The 19,443-nt window shown below is 45.4% G+C and overlaps 1 protein-coding gene across 2 annotated transcripts in view; it reads right to left on the reverse strand.

Moving 5' to 3' along the window:
- The window catches only part of SFR1 (SWI5 dependent homologous recombination repair protein 1), a 40,048-nt gene that overhangs the window by 5,159 nt on the left and 15,446 nt on the right, over window positions 1-19,443 (reverse strand). For both annotated transcript variants that reach the window (XM_077455247.1, XM_077455248.1), the window contains exon 3: window positions 46-411. In XM_077455247.1, coding sequence (XP_077311373.1) covers window positions 46-411 — 366 coding nt within the window. The remainder of the gene's footprint in view (window positions 1-45; window positions 412-19,443) is intronic.

The following is a 19,443-nucleotide window of genomic DNA, read 5'->3' on the forward strand; positions in this document are numbered from 1 at the left end:
GGAAAAGAGGAACCAGAGGCAAATATAAGGAGGGTTGCACATTACCTTAGATCGATACAATTTAACCAATTTTAATCTCCTTAGAATTTCTTCCTTCTCTTCAACTCGCTTTAGTAACTTCCTTTTCTCCTGAAGCAAATCCTGATGGCTGGTATACCTAGGGGTGGTTGGTGTGGAGACTTCCACTGAAGGCAGACATTCTGAAAGACTAGTGTCTACAGATGAGACAACAGTATGTGTGTGTGCTATGGAGCTTTCCTGGGCATCCTGGGTAGGGGTGGGATTGCTGGCACACAGTGAAGGAGTATCGCTCTCTTCACAATCAATTTTCAGCCTTTTGGCAACTGTACATGGCAAAATGAAAGATCTTCGCATTTTCCTGAGCCTCTCTCGAAGGGTGGCACTCATGGGCTATAGAACAAATACAAAACGATAAGTGACTACCACTTTGCTTAACACTTGTTCACATTTCTTTGGAAAAGTATACACAAATATTGTCCAGAAAACATGTACTGAATATACAATAAACTTTTCATAAAGCAAAGCTTCCTAACCACATTTGCATGCACATCCTAATTTACACCAAGGCCCAACTGGGCGTTCACAGCCTTACTTTCAAGAAGCAGAAAGTCTAAATAGAAAAGCCTGTCTCCTGCCAACATACCACAGAGAAGGACCCTTGGTATTGAAGGGGTATCTGTGTGAAAGCAGAGGTTTTTCTGCAAAGGTCCAACAAAGCAATAGGAAAAGCTTACACTCCCTGCTGATTGGAGAACTTTAGCTCTGGGGGTTGGATTTCTGCAGAGAAACCACTGTTTGTACACAATGTGTAAGGGCCCTTCTCTACATTACCGTATTTAAATGAAAGCTTAGGTTGGAATTTAACATAGGAATCAAAGAATGTGCGCAGTAGATAGGCCATGTTGCAGAAAGCATCATGGACAAATTCACTGCTGGACTGCATACTTTCTGCACTCCAAGGAACACCATACAGAACCACAATAGAGGAGAATAACGATCCATCCATAAATGTAGTTATGGTGTGTTCAGTTGACATGCCACATGGAAAATCCAACATTCTATGGATTGTAAGCCCCATGAACGCCCTCCTGTATTGTAATTGCACAGACATCCTTTTATAGTGTAAATTGTTGCACAAACCATCCAATGAGCCCTCCGTGGCCTTCTTACTTCATCATCATACATATACTGGATTTAATTTGCATGGCTTTCAAAATAAAACATACTGAAGCCAAAATTCTGCATATGTACTTTAACATACAGCATCTCACATTAACCACTTTCAGACCGGACCATTTTGCTGGTAAATGACCAGAGGTCTTTTTACACTTTGGCACTGCGCTGCTTTAACTGGTAATTGCGCGGTCATGCAATGTTGTACCCAAACAAAATTTGCGTCCTTTTCTTCCCACAAATAGAGCTTTCTTTTGATGGTATTTGATTGCCTCTGCGATTTTTATTTTTTGCGATATAAACGTAAAAAGACCGCAAATTTTGAAAAAAAATGATATTTTCTACTTTTTGTTATTAGAAAAATCCAATAAACTCAATTTTAGTCATACATTTAGGCCAAAATGTATTCAGCCACATGTCTTTGGTAAAAAAAAAGTCAATAATTGTATATTTATTGGTTTGCGCAAAAGTTGTCACATCTACAAACTAAGGTACGTTTTCTGGAATTTACGCAGCTTTTAGTTTACGACTGCCTATCTCATTTCTTGAGGTGCTAAAATGGCAGGGCAGTACAAAACTCCCCCAAATGACCCCATTTTGGAAAGTAGACCCCCTAAGGAAATTGATAAGAGGCATGTTGAGCCCATTGAATATTTTATTTTTTTGCCTCAAGCGATTGAATAATGACAAAAAAAAAATTTTTTTTTTTTTTTTTACACAAAGTTGTCACTAAATGATATATTGCTCACACATGCTATGGGCGTATGTGAAATGACACCCCAAAATAAATTCTGCTGCTTCTCCTGAGTACGGGGATACCACATATGTGGGACTTTTTGGGAGCCTAGCCGCGTACGGGGCCCCGAAAACCAAGCACCGCCTTCAGGCTTTCTAAGGGCGTAATTTTTTGATTTCACTCCTCACTACCTATTACAGTTTTGAAGGCCATAAAATGCCAAGATGGCACAAAACCCCCACAAATGACCCCATTTTAGAAAGTAGACACCCCAAGCTATTTGCTGAGAGGCATGTTGAGTCCATGGAATATTTTATATTTTGCCACAAGTTGCGGGAAAATTACAAACTTTTTTTTTTTTTTTTTTTTTTTCACAAAGTTGTCACTAAATGATATATTGCTCACGCATGCCATGGGCATATGTGAAATGACACCCCAAAATAAATTCTGCTGCTTCTCCTGAGTATGGGGATACCACATATGTGGGACTTTTTGGGAGCCTAGCCGCGTACGGGGCCCCGAAAACCAAGCACCGCCTTCAGGCTTTCTAAGGGCGTTACAGTTTTGAAGGCCATAAAATGCCAAGATGGCACAAACCCCCCCCAAATGACCCCATTTTGGAAAGTAGACACCCCTAAATTTAGGGGTACACTAGTGAGACTAGGTAATAAATGGCGGGTGCCCTGAAACTATAAAAAAATAACTAACCAACCAGCGTCACCTGTAACAGTTATATGGTGATCACTGGTGAAAGGGTTAACTAGGGGGCAATTAGGGGGCTTTATGCGGTAGTATATGGGGGTCCCTGTCGCTATAAAAAGCTGCAGCGAACCTAAATACCTACCTGCCTAACTAGCGTCACCTGTGACACTAATACAGCGATCAGAAAAACGATCGCTTATTAGGCTGGGTTCACACTGGAGCGATGCGGGAACGCCACGAATGCGCGGCGGGTTCCCGCATCGCATGCCTCCCGGCGGCAGTTCACACTGCCCTATGCGAACTGCTGGGAGTGTCAGTGAAATGTTACTGACACCCCCAGATCAGTTCGCATATCGCAGTGCGATCTGCAAACTCGGATCGCATGGTGTGAACACCCATGCGATCCGATTCTGCTGCGGGCCAAAAAAAGGGTCCCGTGCGAATTTGCGGCGGGTGCGGTGAATGGCTGAACTCGAATCGCACAGAGATCGGATGTGATTTGCACTGCAGTGCGGTGCGAATCACATCCGTTCTCATAAACCGCTGCAATGTGAACCCAGCCTTAGTGACACTGGCGACGGGGGGTGATCACGGGGTTAAACCTTTATTGGGGGGGTTAGGGGGGTACCTTAGAACTAAAGGGGGCTAACCCTAACTGCCCTAACAGTTATTAGTCACAAATGACACCCGCCGGGTGATCAGGGGGTTAAACCTTTATTAGGTAATAAATGGCGGGTGCCCTGAAACTATAAAAAAATAACTAACCAACCAGCGTCACCTGTAACAGTTATATGGTGATCACTGGTGAAAGGGTTAACTAGGGGGCAATCAGGGGGCTTTATGCGGTAGTATATGGGGGTCCCTGGCGCTATAAAAAGCTGCGGCGAACCTAAATACCTACCTGCCTAACTAGCGTCACCTGTGACACTAATACGGCGATCAGAAAAATGATCGCTTATTAGGCTGGGTTCACACTGGAGCGATGCGGAAACGCCGCGAATCCGCGGCGGGTTCCCGCATCGCATGCCTCCCGGCGGCAGTTCACACTGCCCTATGCGAACTGCTGGGAGTGTCAGTGAAATGTTACTGACACCCCCAGATCAGTTCGCATATCGCAGTGCGATCTGCAAACTCGGATCGCATGGTGTGAACACCCATGCGATCCGATTCTGCTGCGGGCCAAAAAAAGGGTCCCGTGCGAATTTGCGGCGGGTGCGGCGGGTATGGCGGGTGCGGCGGGTGCGGCGAATGGCTGAACTCGAATCGCACAGAGATCGGATGTGATTTGCACTGCAGTGCGGTGCGAATCACATTCGTTCTCATAAACCGCTGCAATGTGAACCCAGCCTTAGTGACACTGGCGACGGGGGGTGATCACGGGGTTAAACCTTTATTGGGGGGGTTAGGGGGGTACATTAGAACTAAAGGGGGCTAACTCTAACTGCCCTAACAGTTATTACAGTCACAAATGACACCAATGCAAAAAAAAAAAAAAAAATGACATTGGTGTCACTGTGACTGGGGGGCAGGGGTAATTGGGGGGGTGATCGGGGGGTAAAGGGGGGGTGTGAGTGTGCCTGGCATGTTCTACTGTGTGTGTGAGTGTTGGTGCAACTTACTGATCCGCTCTCCTCCGTGTCGGAACTAAAAATACCGACACGGAGGAGAGAATACATCACTTCCTCTCCTGTGTTTACATTACAGGAGAGGAAGTGATGTCACCGGGGATTTCTATTCGTCGGGAGCGATCGCGAGGGGGTGGCCATGAATGAATGGCCGTCCCCTCGTCCGGGATCGCTCCCGAACGAATACCGACCGCCGCAGGCACCGGGCGGGGGCCCGATCGGGCCCCCGACCCGCGGGAGGCAAGGGACGTACATGTATGTCCTTATGCCTGCCCGTGCCATTGTACCGACGTACATCGGCGTGCGGCGGTCGGCAACTGGTTAATCTTATGGAAAAGATATTCCATATCACACAGAATACCACCCATTTATATAATAAAAAAATGGGAACCCTGATTTAACCATTCCACCTCCTTTTTTAATCCTTTCTGAAAATTTATGTCTCATAATGGGCTGTCCAAATCTCATTTATTGCACTATTATAGTTCTCATCCAAATCTTACACCAAATCTAGTCACTAACTATAGCAATATATATTCATCGATTTTGCACACGATTTTTTATGAAGATTTACTATGTATGACTTTTTTGTAACTATTATGTTAGATCTATGCATTCTCTGTACTGCATTTATGTACCAAATAAAAATAGTTTGTAAACAAAAAAAAAAAAAAAAAAAAAAACACACAGTATTTCACAAAAGTGAGTACACCCCTCACATTTTTGTAAATATATTATATCTTTTCATGTGACAACACTGAAGAAATTACACTTTGCTACAATGTAAAGTAGGGAGTGTACAGCTTGTATAACAGTGTAAATGTGCTGTCCTCTCAAAATAACTCACATACCCATTCATGTCTAAACCGCTGGCAAAAGTGAGTACACCCCTAAGTAAAAATGTCCAAATTGGGCCCAAAGTGTCAGTATTTTGTGTGGTCCCAGTTATTTTCCAGCACTGCCTTAACCCTCTTGGGCATGAAGTTCCCCAGAGCTTCACAGGTTGTCACTGGAGTCCTCTTCCACTCCCCCATTGCGACATCACGGAGCTGGTGGATATTAGAGACCTTGCGCTCCTCCACCTTCCGTTTGAGGATGCCCCACAGATGCTCAATAGGGTCTAGGTCTGGAGACATGCTTGGCCAGTCCATCACCTTTACCCTCAGCTTCTTTAGCAAGGCAGCAGTCGTCTTGGAGGTGTATTTGGGGAATTATGTTGGAATACTGCCCTGTGGTCCAGTCTCAGAAGGTAAGTGACCATGCTCTGCTTCAGTATGTCAAAGTACATGTTGTCATTAATGATTCCCTCAATGAACTGTAGCTCCCCAGTGCTGGCAGCACTCATGTAGCCCCAAACCATTGCACTCCCGCCACCATGCTTGACTGCAGGCAAGACACACTTGTCTTTCTACTCCTCACCTGGTTGCCGCCACACACACACACCATCTGAACCAAATAAGTTTATCTTGGTTTCATCAGACCACAGGAAACGGTTCCAGTAATACATGACCTTAGTCTGCTCTTCAGCAAACTGCTTGTGGGATTTGTGCATCTTCTTTAGAAGAGGCTTCCTTCTGGGACGACAGCCATGCAGACCAATTTGATGCAGTGTGCAGCGTATGGTCTGAACACTGACAGGCTGCCCCCCCCCCACCCCTTTAACCTCTACAGCAATGCTGACAGCACTCATACATCTATTTCCCAAAGATATGATTAAGTATGTGCACTCAACTTTTTTGGTCGACCATGGCGAGTCATGTTCTGAGTGGAACCTGTCCCGTTAAAGCGCTGTATGGTCTTGGCCACCATGCTGCAGCTCAGTTTCAGGGTCTTGGCAATCTTCTTATAGCCTAGGCCATCTTTAAGTAGAGCAACAATGCTTTTATTTCAGATCCTCAGAGAGTGCTTTGCCATGAGGTGCCAGGTTGAACTTCCAGTGACCACACCTGCTCCCCATTCACACATGAAACCTTGTAACACTAACAAGTCACAAGACAGGGGAGGGAAAATGGCTAATTGGGCCCAATTTGGGCATTTTCACTTAGGGGTGTACTCACTTTTGTTGCCAATGGTTTAGACATTAATGACTGTGTGTTGAGTTATTTTGAGGGGACAGAAAATTTACAATGTTATACAAGCTGTTGTATACTCACTACTTTACACTGTCGCAAAGTGGCATTTCTTCAGAGTTACATAGTAGGCGAGGTTTAAAAAATGCACAAGTCCAACCTATGTGTGTGATATGTCAGTAGTACATTGTATATCCCTGTATGTTGCGTTCTTTCAGGTGCTTAAAAAAGTTTTTTTGAAACTATCGATGCCCCCTGCTGAAACCATCGCCTGTAGAAGGGAATTCCACATCCTTAAACGCTCTTACAGTAAAGAACCCTCTACGGTTAAACCCCCTTTCTTCTCATTTTAGTGAGTGGCCACTTGTCTTATTAAACTCCCTTCCACAAAAAAGTTTTATCCCTATTTTGGGGTCACTAGTATGGTATTTGTAAATCTAAATCATATCCCCTCTCAAGCGTCTCTTCTCCAGAGAGAATACATTCAGCGCTCGCAACCTTTCTTCATAACTAATATCCTCCAGACCCTTTATTAGCTTTGTTGCCCTTCTTTGTACTCGCTCCATTTCCAGTACATCTTTCCTGAGGACCGGTGCCCAGAAATGGACAGCATACTCCAGAGTGGGAGAATTATTGCTTTATCCCTTTTTAATGTATGCCAATATTCTGTTTTGTTAGCAGCAGCTTGCTGAGCCTATCATCTACTAGGACCCCCAGGTCCTTTTCCATGCTAGATTCCCCCAGAGGTTCAAGCCCTAGTGAATAAATGGTATTCATATTTGACACCCAAATGCATAATTTATATTTTTCTACATTAACCACTTAAAGACCCAGTTTTTGAGATTTGTTGTTTACAAATTAAAAACAGTTTTGTTTTTTTTTGCTAGAAAATTACTTAGAACCCCCAAACATTATACGTTTATTTCTAACACCCTAGAGAATAAAATGATAGTTGTTGCAATACATTCTGTCACACCGTATTTGCGCAGCTTACAAGCGCACTTTTTTTGGAAAAAGTACACTTTTTTGAATTAAAAAAAAAAACAGTAAAGTTAGCCCAATTTGTTTTAATATTGTGAAAGATGTTACGCTGAGTAAATTGATACCCCACATTTCACGCTTCAAAATTGCGCCCATTCGTGGAATGGCGACAAACTTTTACCCATAAAAATCTCCACAGGCAAGATTTAAAAAATCCTACAGGTTGCATGTTTTGAGTTAGAGGTCTAGTGCTAGAATTATTGCTCTCGCTCTACCGATCACAGCAATACCTCACATGTGTGGTTTGAACACAGTTTTCATATGCGGCTGCTGCCCACATATGCGTTCGCTTCTGCATGCGAGCTCAGCGGGATGGGGCATAAAATAAAAAATATTTATTTATTTTACCTTTTTTGCACTATTCTTTAGAAAAAAAAATAATTGTGTCACTTTTATTCCTAAAACATCCCTTGTAATAGAAAAAAAAAAAAAAAAAAAAAAAAGCGTGACAGAACCTCAGATCTCATATTTAAACCAAAATGCAAAAAAAAAAAAAAAAAAAAAAAAAAAAACTATGGGCAGAAGTGACGTTTTGACGTCGCTTCCGCCCTGCAATGATATGGAGACAGGGACCGCCCGCCAAAGAAGAGGATACCAGGGTTGTGGCAGCTAGCTGCTGCCATAACAAAGATATCCCTCTTTAAATTTAGGACCTATATAAGCGTGCGGTGGTCCAGAAGTGTTTAAACCTCATTTGCCATGTAGTTACCCACCCCATTAATTTGTTCAGACCTATATGCAAGGTTCCCACATCATGTGGAGAAGTTATTGCCCTGCTTAGCTTAGTGTCATCCGCAAATACAGAGATTGGTTTACCCCATCCACCAGGTCATTTATGAACAAATTAAACAGGATTGGTCTCAGCACAAAACCCTGGGGGACCCCACTTCTCACCCCAACCATTCCGAGTATTGTCCACTTATCACCCTCTGAACTCTCCCTTGTAGCCAGTTTTCAATCTATGTACTCACCCTATGGTCCATGCCAACGGACCTTACTTTGTACAGTAAACGTTTATGGGGAACTGTATCAATTGCTTTTGCAGAATCCAGATACACCACGTCTACCTCCTCATAGAAGGTTAATAGATTGGTTTGACAAGAACAATTCTTCATGAATGACGATTACTGCCAATGATAGCATTTTCCTTACTAAAATCTTGTATATAGTCCCTTATCCCCTCCAAGAGCTTGCATACTATTGATGTTAGGCTAACTGGTCTGTGATTACGAGGGATGTATTTTGGCGCTACATTGGTTTTTCTCCAAATCAGCTGTTACCATTCCAGTCAGTAAAAATTAGGAACAATGGTCTGACAATTACTTGACTGAGTTGCCCAAGTACCCTCGGGTGCAAGCCATCTGGTCCCGGTGATTTATTAATGTTGAGATTCGGAAGTCTACTTCTAATTTTGTCCTCTATTAACCATGAGGGTGCTTCTTGTGATGTGTCATGAGGACAAACACTGCAGTTTTGGTTACTGAAGCACCCCCCCCCCCCCACCCATTTCCCTTGTGAAGACTGAGTAGAAGAATAAATTCAATACCTTCGCCATCTCCCCATTCTTTGTAACCAGATGTCCTTCCTCATTCTTTATGGGGCCAATATGGTTTGTCCTTTTTTACTGTTTATAAACTTAAAGAATTTCTTGGGATTTTTTTGCTCTCCTCCACTATGCGTCTTTTGTGTTCTATCTTAGCTGCCCTAACATATCTTGTTGTATTCTTTGTAACGTCTGAATGCGGATGATGATCCCTCAGCCTTGTATTTTTTGAAGGCCTTCTCCTTTGCTTTTATATGCATTTTTACATTAGAGTTCAGCCATCCAGGACTTTTGATCGCTCTTTTAAATGTATTTCCTAATGGGATGCACTGGCTAATGCCCTTATTTTATATGCTCTTAAAGCAAACCCATTTCTCCACCATGTTCTTTGTTTCTAAGATTTTATCCCAATTTATATCTTCTAGCAAGGTTCGTAGCTCAGGGAAGTTGGCTCTTTTGAAATTCAGTGTCTTTGTGTTCCCCTTATGTTTCCTATTTGGGCACTTTATACTGAAGCCAATTGACCTGTGATCGCTTTTTCCTAAATTACCTCGTATTTCCACATCCATGAGCAGGTCTGTATTGTTGTTAATCAGTAGATCTAGTAATGCGTTGTTTCTAGCTGGTGCGTCTACCATCTGACCCATGCAATTGTCCTGCAAGACATTTAGGAACTGGTGAGCCTTATGCCGCGTACACACGATCAAACAAGCGGGTGGAAAAGTCCGGCAAACTGAAGTCCGCCAAACAATCCCCCCGTGTGTAGCCTCCGGCATACTTTTTTGACCCGAAAGTACGGCGGACTTAGAATGTAGTTTTACACTCCAATCTTCCCGCCGGACTCGCATTTTGGCGGACAATCCGGCCATGTGTATGCCAGTCCTCCGTACTTTTGAAATGAACAGACTTTTCCCGCCCGGAGAAAAGTCCACTCATTTCGAGTGGGTCTCCAGGTAGGCAGGGCCCGCGAAGGAGACGTCGCTGGCCCCGCCGCCTGGTATGGACTTAAAGGGGAACCCCAATGCCGGAAAAAAATCGGCATGGGGGTCCCCCCAAAGTCCACAACAGACCCTTGTCCGAGCACGCTACCCGGCCGGCCAGGAAAGGAGGGGCGAGCGAGCGCCCCCCCTCCTGAGCAGTACCAGGCCGCGTGCCCTCAACATGGGGGGTGCCTTGGGGAAGGGGGGCCACGTGGCCCCCCCACCCCAAAGCACCTTGTCCCCATGTTGATGAGGACAAGGGCTTCTTCCCGACAACCCTGGCCGTTAGTTGTCGGGGTCTGCGGGCGGGGGGGCTTATCGGAATCCGGGAGCCCCCTTTAATAAGGGGGCCCCGGATACCGGCCCCCCCACCCTATGTGAATGAGTATGGGGTACAATGTACCCCTACCCATTCACCTGTAAAATAAAGTACAAAAAAAACACAACACACAAGATAAAATAGTTTATTGCACAGCTCCGGGGGTCTTCCGTCTTCGGGGGTCTTCTCGCCGGACTCCTCCACTATCTTCTTGTAGCTCTTTTACTAGCGGAGGAGCCCGGCTTTCTTCCTCGCCGCCGGCCTCTTCTTCCGACTTCGGGGGTCTTGTCCCCCTCTTCGGTTCTTCTGCCGGGCCACCGCGCCTTCTTATAGCTCTTTTACAGGCGGTGGCCCGGTCTTCTGTCGCCGCCGCCTTCCGTTCTTCTGTTCTTTTCTTCTTCAGATGTTGCCTCGCCGAGTCATCCGCTCACGACGGGGACCGGGCACGCGGCGACTTATATAGGGACAAGGGGCGGGTCTTCGGTGGATGTCACATGGGTTGATGTCACATGGTGACCCCGCCCCCTTACGATGTCACAGTCAAGTGGTCAACCCATGTGACATCCACCGAAGACCCCGCCCCTTGTCCCTATATAAGTCACCGCGTGCCCGGTCCCCGTCATTGTGAGAGGAGGACTCGGCGAGGCAACATCTGAAGAAGAAGAGAAGAACAGAAGAACGGAAGGCGGCGACAGAAGACTGGGCTACCGCCTGTAAAAGAGCTATAAGAAGACGTGGTGGCCCGGCAGAAGAACCGAAGAGGGGGACAAGACTCCTGAAGTCGGAAGAAGAGGCCGGCGGCGAGGAAGAAAGCCGGGCTCCTCCGCTAGTAAAAGAGCTACAAGAAGATAGCGGAGGAGTCCGGCAAGAAGACCCCCCAAAGACGGAAGACCCCCGGAGCTGTGCAATAAACTATTTTATCTTGTGTGTTGTGTTTTTTTTGTACTTTATTTTACAGGTGAATGGGTAGGGGTACATTGTACCCCATACTCATTCACATAGGGTGGGGGGCCGGTATCCGGGGCCCCCTTATTAAAGGGGGCTCCCGGATTCAGATAAGCCCCCTGCCCGCAGACCCCGACAACCAACGGCCAGGGTTGTCGGGAAGAGGCCCTTGTCCTCATCAACATGGGGACAAGGTGCTTTGGGGTGGGGGGGGCCGCGTGGCCCCCCCTTCCCCAAGGCACCCCCCATGTTGAGGGCACGCGGCCTGGTACGGCTCAGGAGGGGGGGGGCTCGCTCTTCCCCCCTTTCCTGGCCGGCCGGGTAGCGTGCTCGGACAAGGGTCTGATGTGGACCTGGGGGGACCCCCACGCCGTTTTTTTTCGGCGTTGGGGTTCCCCTTTAAGTCCATACCAGGCGGCGGGGCCAGCGACGTATCCTTCGCGGGCCCCGCCTACCTGGAGACGCGCTCGAAATGAGCGGACTTTCCTCCGCGTGTGTGGGCGAGTCCGTTCATTTCAAAAGTAGGGCGGATAGTACGGCGGCCTTAGTATGCCGTATTAGTCCACTGAAAAAGTGCCGTGTGTGGGCAAGTAGCCCGTTCGGAAAGTCCGACGTACAGTCTGGCGGAAAGTCCGCCAGACTAAGTACGTCGGACAGACGGCTACATGTGTACGCGGCATTAGACGAATGTGTGGTTCCTTCTGCCCAGTCTATGTTTGGATAATTAAAATCCCCCATTATGATAACACTTCCCATCCTTGCTGCTAATCCAAATTGTGATAGAAGGTCCTCCTAAGATTAGGGGGCCATAGCATACCCCCAGTATTATTTTCCCCTTAGCTTCATCCCTTTGGAGCTCTACCCATAATGATTCCACCTCCTTCATAGCTCCCTTATTGATGTCATCTCTCAGGCCGCGTACACACGCGCGGACTGTTGGCCCAACTTTGTCCGTCCAACAGTTTGAGCGAACAGTCCGCTCAAACTTAGCATGGACGGACATGGCCACACACGACGGACGAACAGTTTGCTGAAACCGTGCGCGATGACGTGAACGGCACGTACGACGGGACGAAAAATACGACGTCCTATACACTGCAATGCAACCTTCCGACGTGGAAATCCTTTCTGAGCATGCGCGAGACTTAGTTGGCCGAACAAGCCTACACACGAGCGAACAGTCCGCTGAAACCTTGTTTCAGCGGACAGTTTTTCGGAATTTCCGTAAGACCTTGTTCGGCCAACTGTCCGCTGAAACTGTCCGCTGAAGCCCCACACACGAGCGGACTGTCCGCCCAAACACTGTTCAGCGGACAAGGTTGGGCGAACAGTCCGCGCGTGTGTACGCGGCCTCACATTCACTTGTACATTATTTGTGATATATAGGCATACCCCTCCGCCTTTTTTACCCTCTCTATCCCTGAGATAAAGGGAATACTCTTGAATGGTTGCCAGCCAATCATGAGACCTGTTGAACCAGGTCTCTAAAATTCCCACAAAATCTAAATCCACCTCGTTCAACAGTATCTCTAGTTCATCCATCTTGTCCGCTCCTGGCATCGGTGAACATGTTTAGACCAGCCACATACTGTCCTCTTATTGGGTGTTCCGAGATTGCAAATAGGACTTACTATACTTACCTTGGGTTTATGTGCTTTAATCAACCTACCACCAGTTCCCCCAACACTACCCTCTGGAATATGTTCATTGTTGACTGACTTTCTCTACCTCTGGACCTCCCCCCCCCTCCCCCGTCGCCTAGTTTAAAAACCCCTCTAATCTTTCAGCCATCTTCAATCCCAGCAGATCTGCACCCTACTCATTTTAGGTGCAGTCTGTCCCTTCTACAGAACTGGTGACCGACTGAGAAGTCGGCCCAGTTTTCTAGGAACCCAAACCCCTCCTTACTACACCAGCTCCTCAGCCACTTGTTTACTTCCCTAATCTCCCTCTGCCTTTGTGATGTGGTTTGAGGTACCAGTATTATTCCTGAGAATACTACCTTGGAGGTCCTTTTCCTCAATTTAGCTCCCAAGTCCCTAAAACCTTTATTTAGGACAATCCATCTGCCTCTGACTTGCACCATGACAGCCAGGTCTTCCCCAGCTTCTGCTCAAGCCCAGAATCGGCCTCCCTGGAACTCCCCCCCCCCCCCCCCCTTTATCCTTCCTGTCACCCATCTATTCGTTTCTAGTGCCTGCACCTCTTTGTCCCCATTCGCCTCTGTGCTGTTCCGTCGGGTACGTTCCCGGCTCTCCTTTACTCGCCGCCCACGTGCACTCACACTACACAGGTACACACAATACACTACAGGTACTAACGATCCACACACACTACTCAGATAACGCTCAGGTACTCAATACACAGGTACTCCCAACACTCACAATACTCAAGTACTCAATACAGCCCACGTGTACTTACAGTACACAGGTACACACTCACTACACAGGTACTTTGACCCCTGTCACAACCTCCCGTTTTAAACTCTGGTTAAAGAAGGAAAGAAAGGAAAAAAAAAAAGTCTGTTTAAAAAGTAACAAAGGTGTTAAAAAAGCTGCAAGGAAAAAACCCAAAAATAACCTAAAAAACGCAACAGCGATCACCAGCATTCAAAAGCAAAACTTGTTCACACTTTCCACTCAAGATCCCACTGTTCAGCTTCCAAACAGCAAGTCGCCATGAAAAGATATAATAAAATATTTATAAAAATGTGAGGGGTGTACTCACTTTTGTGAGATACTGTATATGCATGTCAAGCACCAAGATTAAAGTAGAACTCCAAACAAACCACTTAAAGCAGTATTAAACCCTAACACAAGCATTTATTATATTGCAGCTTACCAATTCCTGGATGTGATGGCTGCATTAATTTTCTTTTTTTAAGGCTATTATTTTTGCCTGGCTGGTGATTTGGCTAATAGGGCTGTTTTTCAGCAGAGCCATCTCTCCTTCAAATATATTAGATAAGAGTGTTGACACAAACAAATCTTACAATGTTCAGATTTATTCATTCATGTAAAACATGTATCCCAAGAGTCCATTCACATAGGGGCAACGCGACTTCCAGCGCGACTTTTGGAGGCAACTTGGACACACTTGAGTATGAATAACAGCTCGACCTGGAGTGACTTCAACGCGACTTGGGGCGACTTACAACACGACTTTGGCCGTGGCAAATCAGAATAATCAGCTCTCAAGGGGTTTTTTTTTTAAAATAAAAAACCGGCATGGGTTCCCCCTCTAAGAGCATACCAGGCCCTTAGGTCTAGTATGGATTTTAAGGGGAACCCCCCCTACGACGAAAAAGAAAAACGGCATGGGCCCCCCCAAATCCATACCAGACCCTTATCCGAGCACGCAGCCCGGCCGGTCAGGAAATGGGGTGGGGGATGAGCGAGCACTGTACCAGGTCGCATGTCCTCAACATTGGGGGGGGGGGGTGAGTGCCCTGCGCCCCCCCACCACAAAGCACCTTGTCCCCATGTTGATGAGGACAAGGGCCTCTTCCCGACAACCCTGGCCGTTGGTTGTCGGGGTCTTCGGGGGGGCTTGTCTGAATCCAGGAGCCCCTTTAATAAGGGGGCCCCAAGATCCTGCCCCCCCCCCCACACTATGTGAATGAGTAAGGGATACATTGTACCCCTACCCATTCACCTGAGGAAATAAAAGTGTCAATACACCAGGAGAAGAGGCCGAACAGAGCGGAGAAGTCAGAAGAAGACCCCCCCCCCCCCCCCCCCAAGTCAGAAGAAGACCCCCGGAGCTGATTAATAAATTACTTTAAAAAAACGGTGTTGTGTTTTTTTTTTTTATTGACACTTTCACACAGGGTTGTTTAGCGCATGCAAAATAACCCAGTGTGAAAGGGGTCTAACTGATCAAGCTGAAGATATAAGGTCACTATGCAGAGCTGCCCCAGATTCAGTCTGCTATAGTTTTAGTAAATCCCCCCCCCCCCCCTCCATGGGAAGCTATAGGCACCCAAGTGATGACAGTTTTTTCCATTGTTACAGGCTTATAGCACTGGGTTCCTACCAACCAGTGAGGCAGTTTGTTGACAGATAAGTGAAGTCCCTCTTAACAACCCCATTTTTTTTGAAAAATTGGAAAACCCCTTTAACATAACACATATCTTAAACCCAGTTCTTACAAAAGAACTGGAATAGTCATATGTGTTCAATCTTCAACATGTGATTAGCAACAGCAATTTATGATTCTTTTTTTATTTTTATTTTTTGGGAAGATTGCTAACATAGTATATTTGTTAGTCAGTATTAAAAAACTGAAGTCCGCCTCAAGGTCTTGTCAAATCATTACCTAGGGCCCCAGGAAAAAAAAAGATGATCGTTTTAGTATGTGAAATACAGCAGTAAAGTGACTCATTTAAGAAATTCTCAGGATCGGGAAATAAGACATGAATGTAGATGTACACAATTTACACAGATACTTCTGTATTTAGTCAAGGTAGTTTATCAAAGGGGCAATGATTTCTGCTCCCTCACCTACCCTACAGCACTCTCATGATCAGATATTTTACTAATGATTTATGAGCTAGAAAGAAAAAATGTGAACAATCCCCATACTACGATAATTAAACATCTACTATATAGTTTATGGTGTGTTATGATACTTTACAACATACAATACAGCACTGTGCAAGTTTTAGACACGTGTGAAGAAATGCTGTAAAAGTAAAAATGCTTTCAAAAATATAGATTTTCATTGTTTATTGTTATCATTTTACAAGTGAGAGAACAGAAGAAAAATCAAAATCAAATCAATATATGGTGCTACTACCCTTTGATTTTAAACGAGCATCAATTCTTACACTTGCACTGTGTACACTTGCAAAAGTTAGGGATTTTGTAGGATTAGAGTCAGGTGAATAATTAACCAATATATACCAAGAAGGGGCTAATAATCATCAATTTTATATGTAGGTTGAAACACAGTCATTAACTGAAACAGAACAGCTGCATAGGAGTACTAAAACTGGGTGAGGAACAGACAAACTCTGTGGTGAGGTTGTGGAAGACCGTTTCAGGTCAAAGGTCATACACCATGGCAAGACTGAGGACAGCAACAAAACACAAGGTCTCTCAAAAGGCAAGGACTGGGATTCCAAGGTGTGCCTTTCTTTGTGCTTCTTCAAAAGATCTTTAACATGGAGGACCGTAGCTGCAGTGGTTGATCAAGCAAACTTTATGCAGCAGATGAAAGACCCATCATGCTTACTTCCCTTCAACATTGGAAGATGTTCAGCAGTGCCTTTAGCACAAAACTGGCAAAAAGTCATGGGACCCAGGTACACCCATCTACTGTTTGGAGAAGTCTGTCCAGAAGTAGTCTTCATGAACTGCGATCAAAAAGCTATACCCCCAACATGGAAGTAAGGCTAAGCAGCTCAAATATGCACAAAAACATAGAAACTGGGGTGCAGAAAAATGGCAGTCGGTGCTCTGGACTAACAAGCCAAAATTTTAAATATTTGGCTGTAGCAGGAGGTAGTTTGTTAGCCAAAGGGCTGGAGAATGATACAATAATGAGTGTCTGCAGGCAACAGTGAAGCATGGTGGTCCCAAATGTATTCTTCAGCTGGATAATAACCTCAAACATACAGCCAATGTCAGTGGTTATAAAGCTTTTTTTTTATATATATATATATATATATATATATATATATATATATATATATATATATATATATATATATATAAAAATAAATAAATAAATAAATAAAATAAAATAAAACCTAAAACAACATGTCTATACTTACCTGTTCTGTGCAAAACCAACCCGATCCTCTTCTCCACCCCCCCCCCCCGGTAATCCAGGCCCCCTCTCTGCTATGGGGTCCCTCAGCGGGACTCCCACGTCACTGGATTTGATTGACAGTAGCGGGAGCCAATCACTCCCGCTATTAATCTGTCCAATGAAGAGTGAGACAGGATAGGGAGCCGCTGCGCATCCCTGGATCGGGCAGACTCATTACAAAAAGAGGAGGGGGTCTGGGGGGCAGCTGCAGCACAAAAGGTTTGCCACCCTAATGCATAGAATGCATTAATGTGAAAAACCCTAAGGGCCGGTTCACACAGCAAGTCGCCCCCATTCAGTACTATGGAACCGTTCTGAGAGGAGCGACTCGAGTCGCTCCGACTCAGAAAAAAGGTTCCTGTACTACTTCGGGGCGACTTGCATTGACTTCTATACAGAAGTCCTCTGCAAGTCGCCGCTGAGCTCCCCGCAGGTCGCGGCGAGGTAAGTCGGAGACGCCTCGCCGCGCATCGCTGTGTGAACCGGCCCTTAGGCTTTAGAACTACTTTAACCACTTGGCGCCCAAACTACGTCATATGACGTCATGGGCTTTATGGCGGTTTATCTGAATGATGCCTGAGGCCACAGACATCATTCAGATATCAGCATTTTCAGCCGGCGATTCCCTGCACCATAAGAACGATCATAGCAGCTGTTCTGCCGCTTGATCGTTCTTACGGGTGGCGGGAGGGGACGCCCCCACCCTCCGGTGCTTGTACCGACTCACCGCTTCCATCGGTGAGTCGGTCACAGGATCCGCCGGCCCCCGGATGATATCATCGAGATTTCCGGTGGACCAGATCGTCCCCAGAGTCTCTATGATCGTTCGGAGGCCAGGCGCGATGTTATGACGTCACGCCTGGCCTCTGCATTCAAATTAACAGCCCCGATTTGGCTGGGAAGCCGTGATCTTTTTTTTTATTTTTTAGGCTTCCCGGCCTAGAGGTGAGATATGGGGTCTTATTGACCCCATATCTCACTGTAAATAGATCCGATCGTGCCATATTCCTATTACAAGTGTTGTTTACATTCCTTGTAATAGGAATAAAAGTAATCAAATTTTTTTTTTGTGTCAAACTAAAAAAATAAAAATAAAATTAACAATAAAAAAAAAAAAAATTTAAAGCGCCCCTGTCCCCGTGAGCTCGTATGCAGAAGCGAACGCATACGTAAGTCCCGCCCACATATGAAAACGGTGTTCAAAGCACACATGTGAGGTATCGCCACGAACGTTAGAGCGAGAGCTATAATTCTAGCCCTAGACCTTCTCTGTAACCCAAAACATGTAACCAGTAAAAAAAATTTAAAGCGTTGCCTATGCAAATACCGTGCGAGATAAAAAGTTGCAACAACCGCCATTGTATTAGCTAGGGTCTTTGCTAAAAAAACATATATAATGTTTGGGGTTCTATGTAATTTTCTAGCAAAAAAAATTATGAATTTTATATGTATGAGAGAAATGTCAGAATTGGCCTGGATGCGAAGTTGTTAAGAACAATCTGCAGCATAAAGAAGAACAAGGAGACCTGGAAGTGATGGCTTGGGCCCCACAGAGCCCTGATCTCAACATAATCTATTCTGTCTGGGATTATATGAAGAGGCAGAAGGATTTGAGGCAGCCTACATCCACAGTAGATCTGTGGTTAGCGATCCAAGATGTTTGGAGCAACCTACCTGCTGCGTTCCTTCAAAAACTAGTGTATCTAGAAGAATTGATGTGGTTTTGAAGGCAAAGGGTGGTCACGCCCTATTGATTTGATTTGGATTTCTCTTCTGTTCATTTACTTTCCATTTCATTGATAAAATATAAAAAATTAAACACTCTTTTCACACTTGCCTAAAGCTTTTGCCCAGTAATGTATGTTCCCCAATAATTAAAATGAATGAGATCTACAAGTATTCATTATCTCTGGCTTTTGCTAGCAGCTTTCAGGAACATCCTATGCCCAGTACAATTACTTTCCTGAGCACAGTGTGGTAAACTATATGTAAAGCCAAAAATAGGATTTTTGTACCCACCGTAAAATCCTTTTCTCTGAAGTTCATTGATGGACACAGCTCCTTGACCTTAGGGTTATATCGCCACCTTCAGGAGAGGACTAGGCAGAACATGTAAAAACAGCAAAACTGCAAAGCACCGCACCGCCCAGGGGGCGGTCGCACTGGCTATAACCTCTCACTCTGCTTGCTGCAGCTCAGTTTGTCAAAAAGCAGTACAACCAGAAATAGGGAGGGGTGAGTTCTGTATCCGTCAATGAACTTCAGAGAAAGGGATTTTACGGCGAGTACAAAAATCCTGTTTACTATTTCGTTCATTGACAGACACAGCTCCAGTAATCTTGACCTTAGGAACGTCCCCAAGCCGTGTCAAGAAACAACTTCACCCACACCAAGAGGAACTCCTCAAAACGGAGGAGTTGCCACCTTAAAACGGCCGCCATCAAAACCTGCGGCCACGTATGCATCCAAAGATGC

Source organism: Lithobates pipiens, unplaced genomic scaffold (assembly GCF_037356315.1).
Source record: "Lithobates pipiens isolate NorthernLeopardFrog02 unplaced genomic scaffold, aLitPip1_a1.2 Scaffold_25, whole genome shotgun sequence".
In the NCBI taxonomy this organism is placed as follows: Eukaryota; Metazoa; Chordata; class Amphibia; order Anura; family Ranidae; genus Lithobates; species Lithobates pipiens.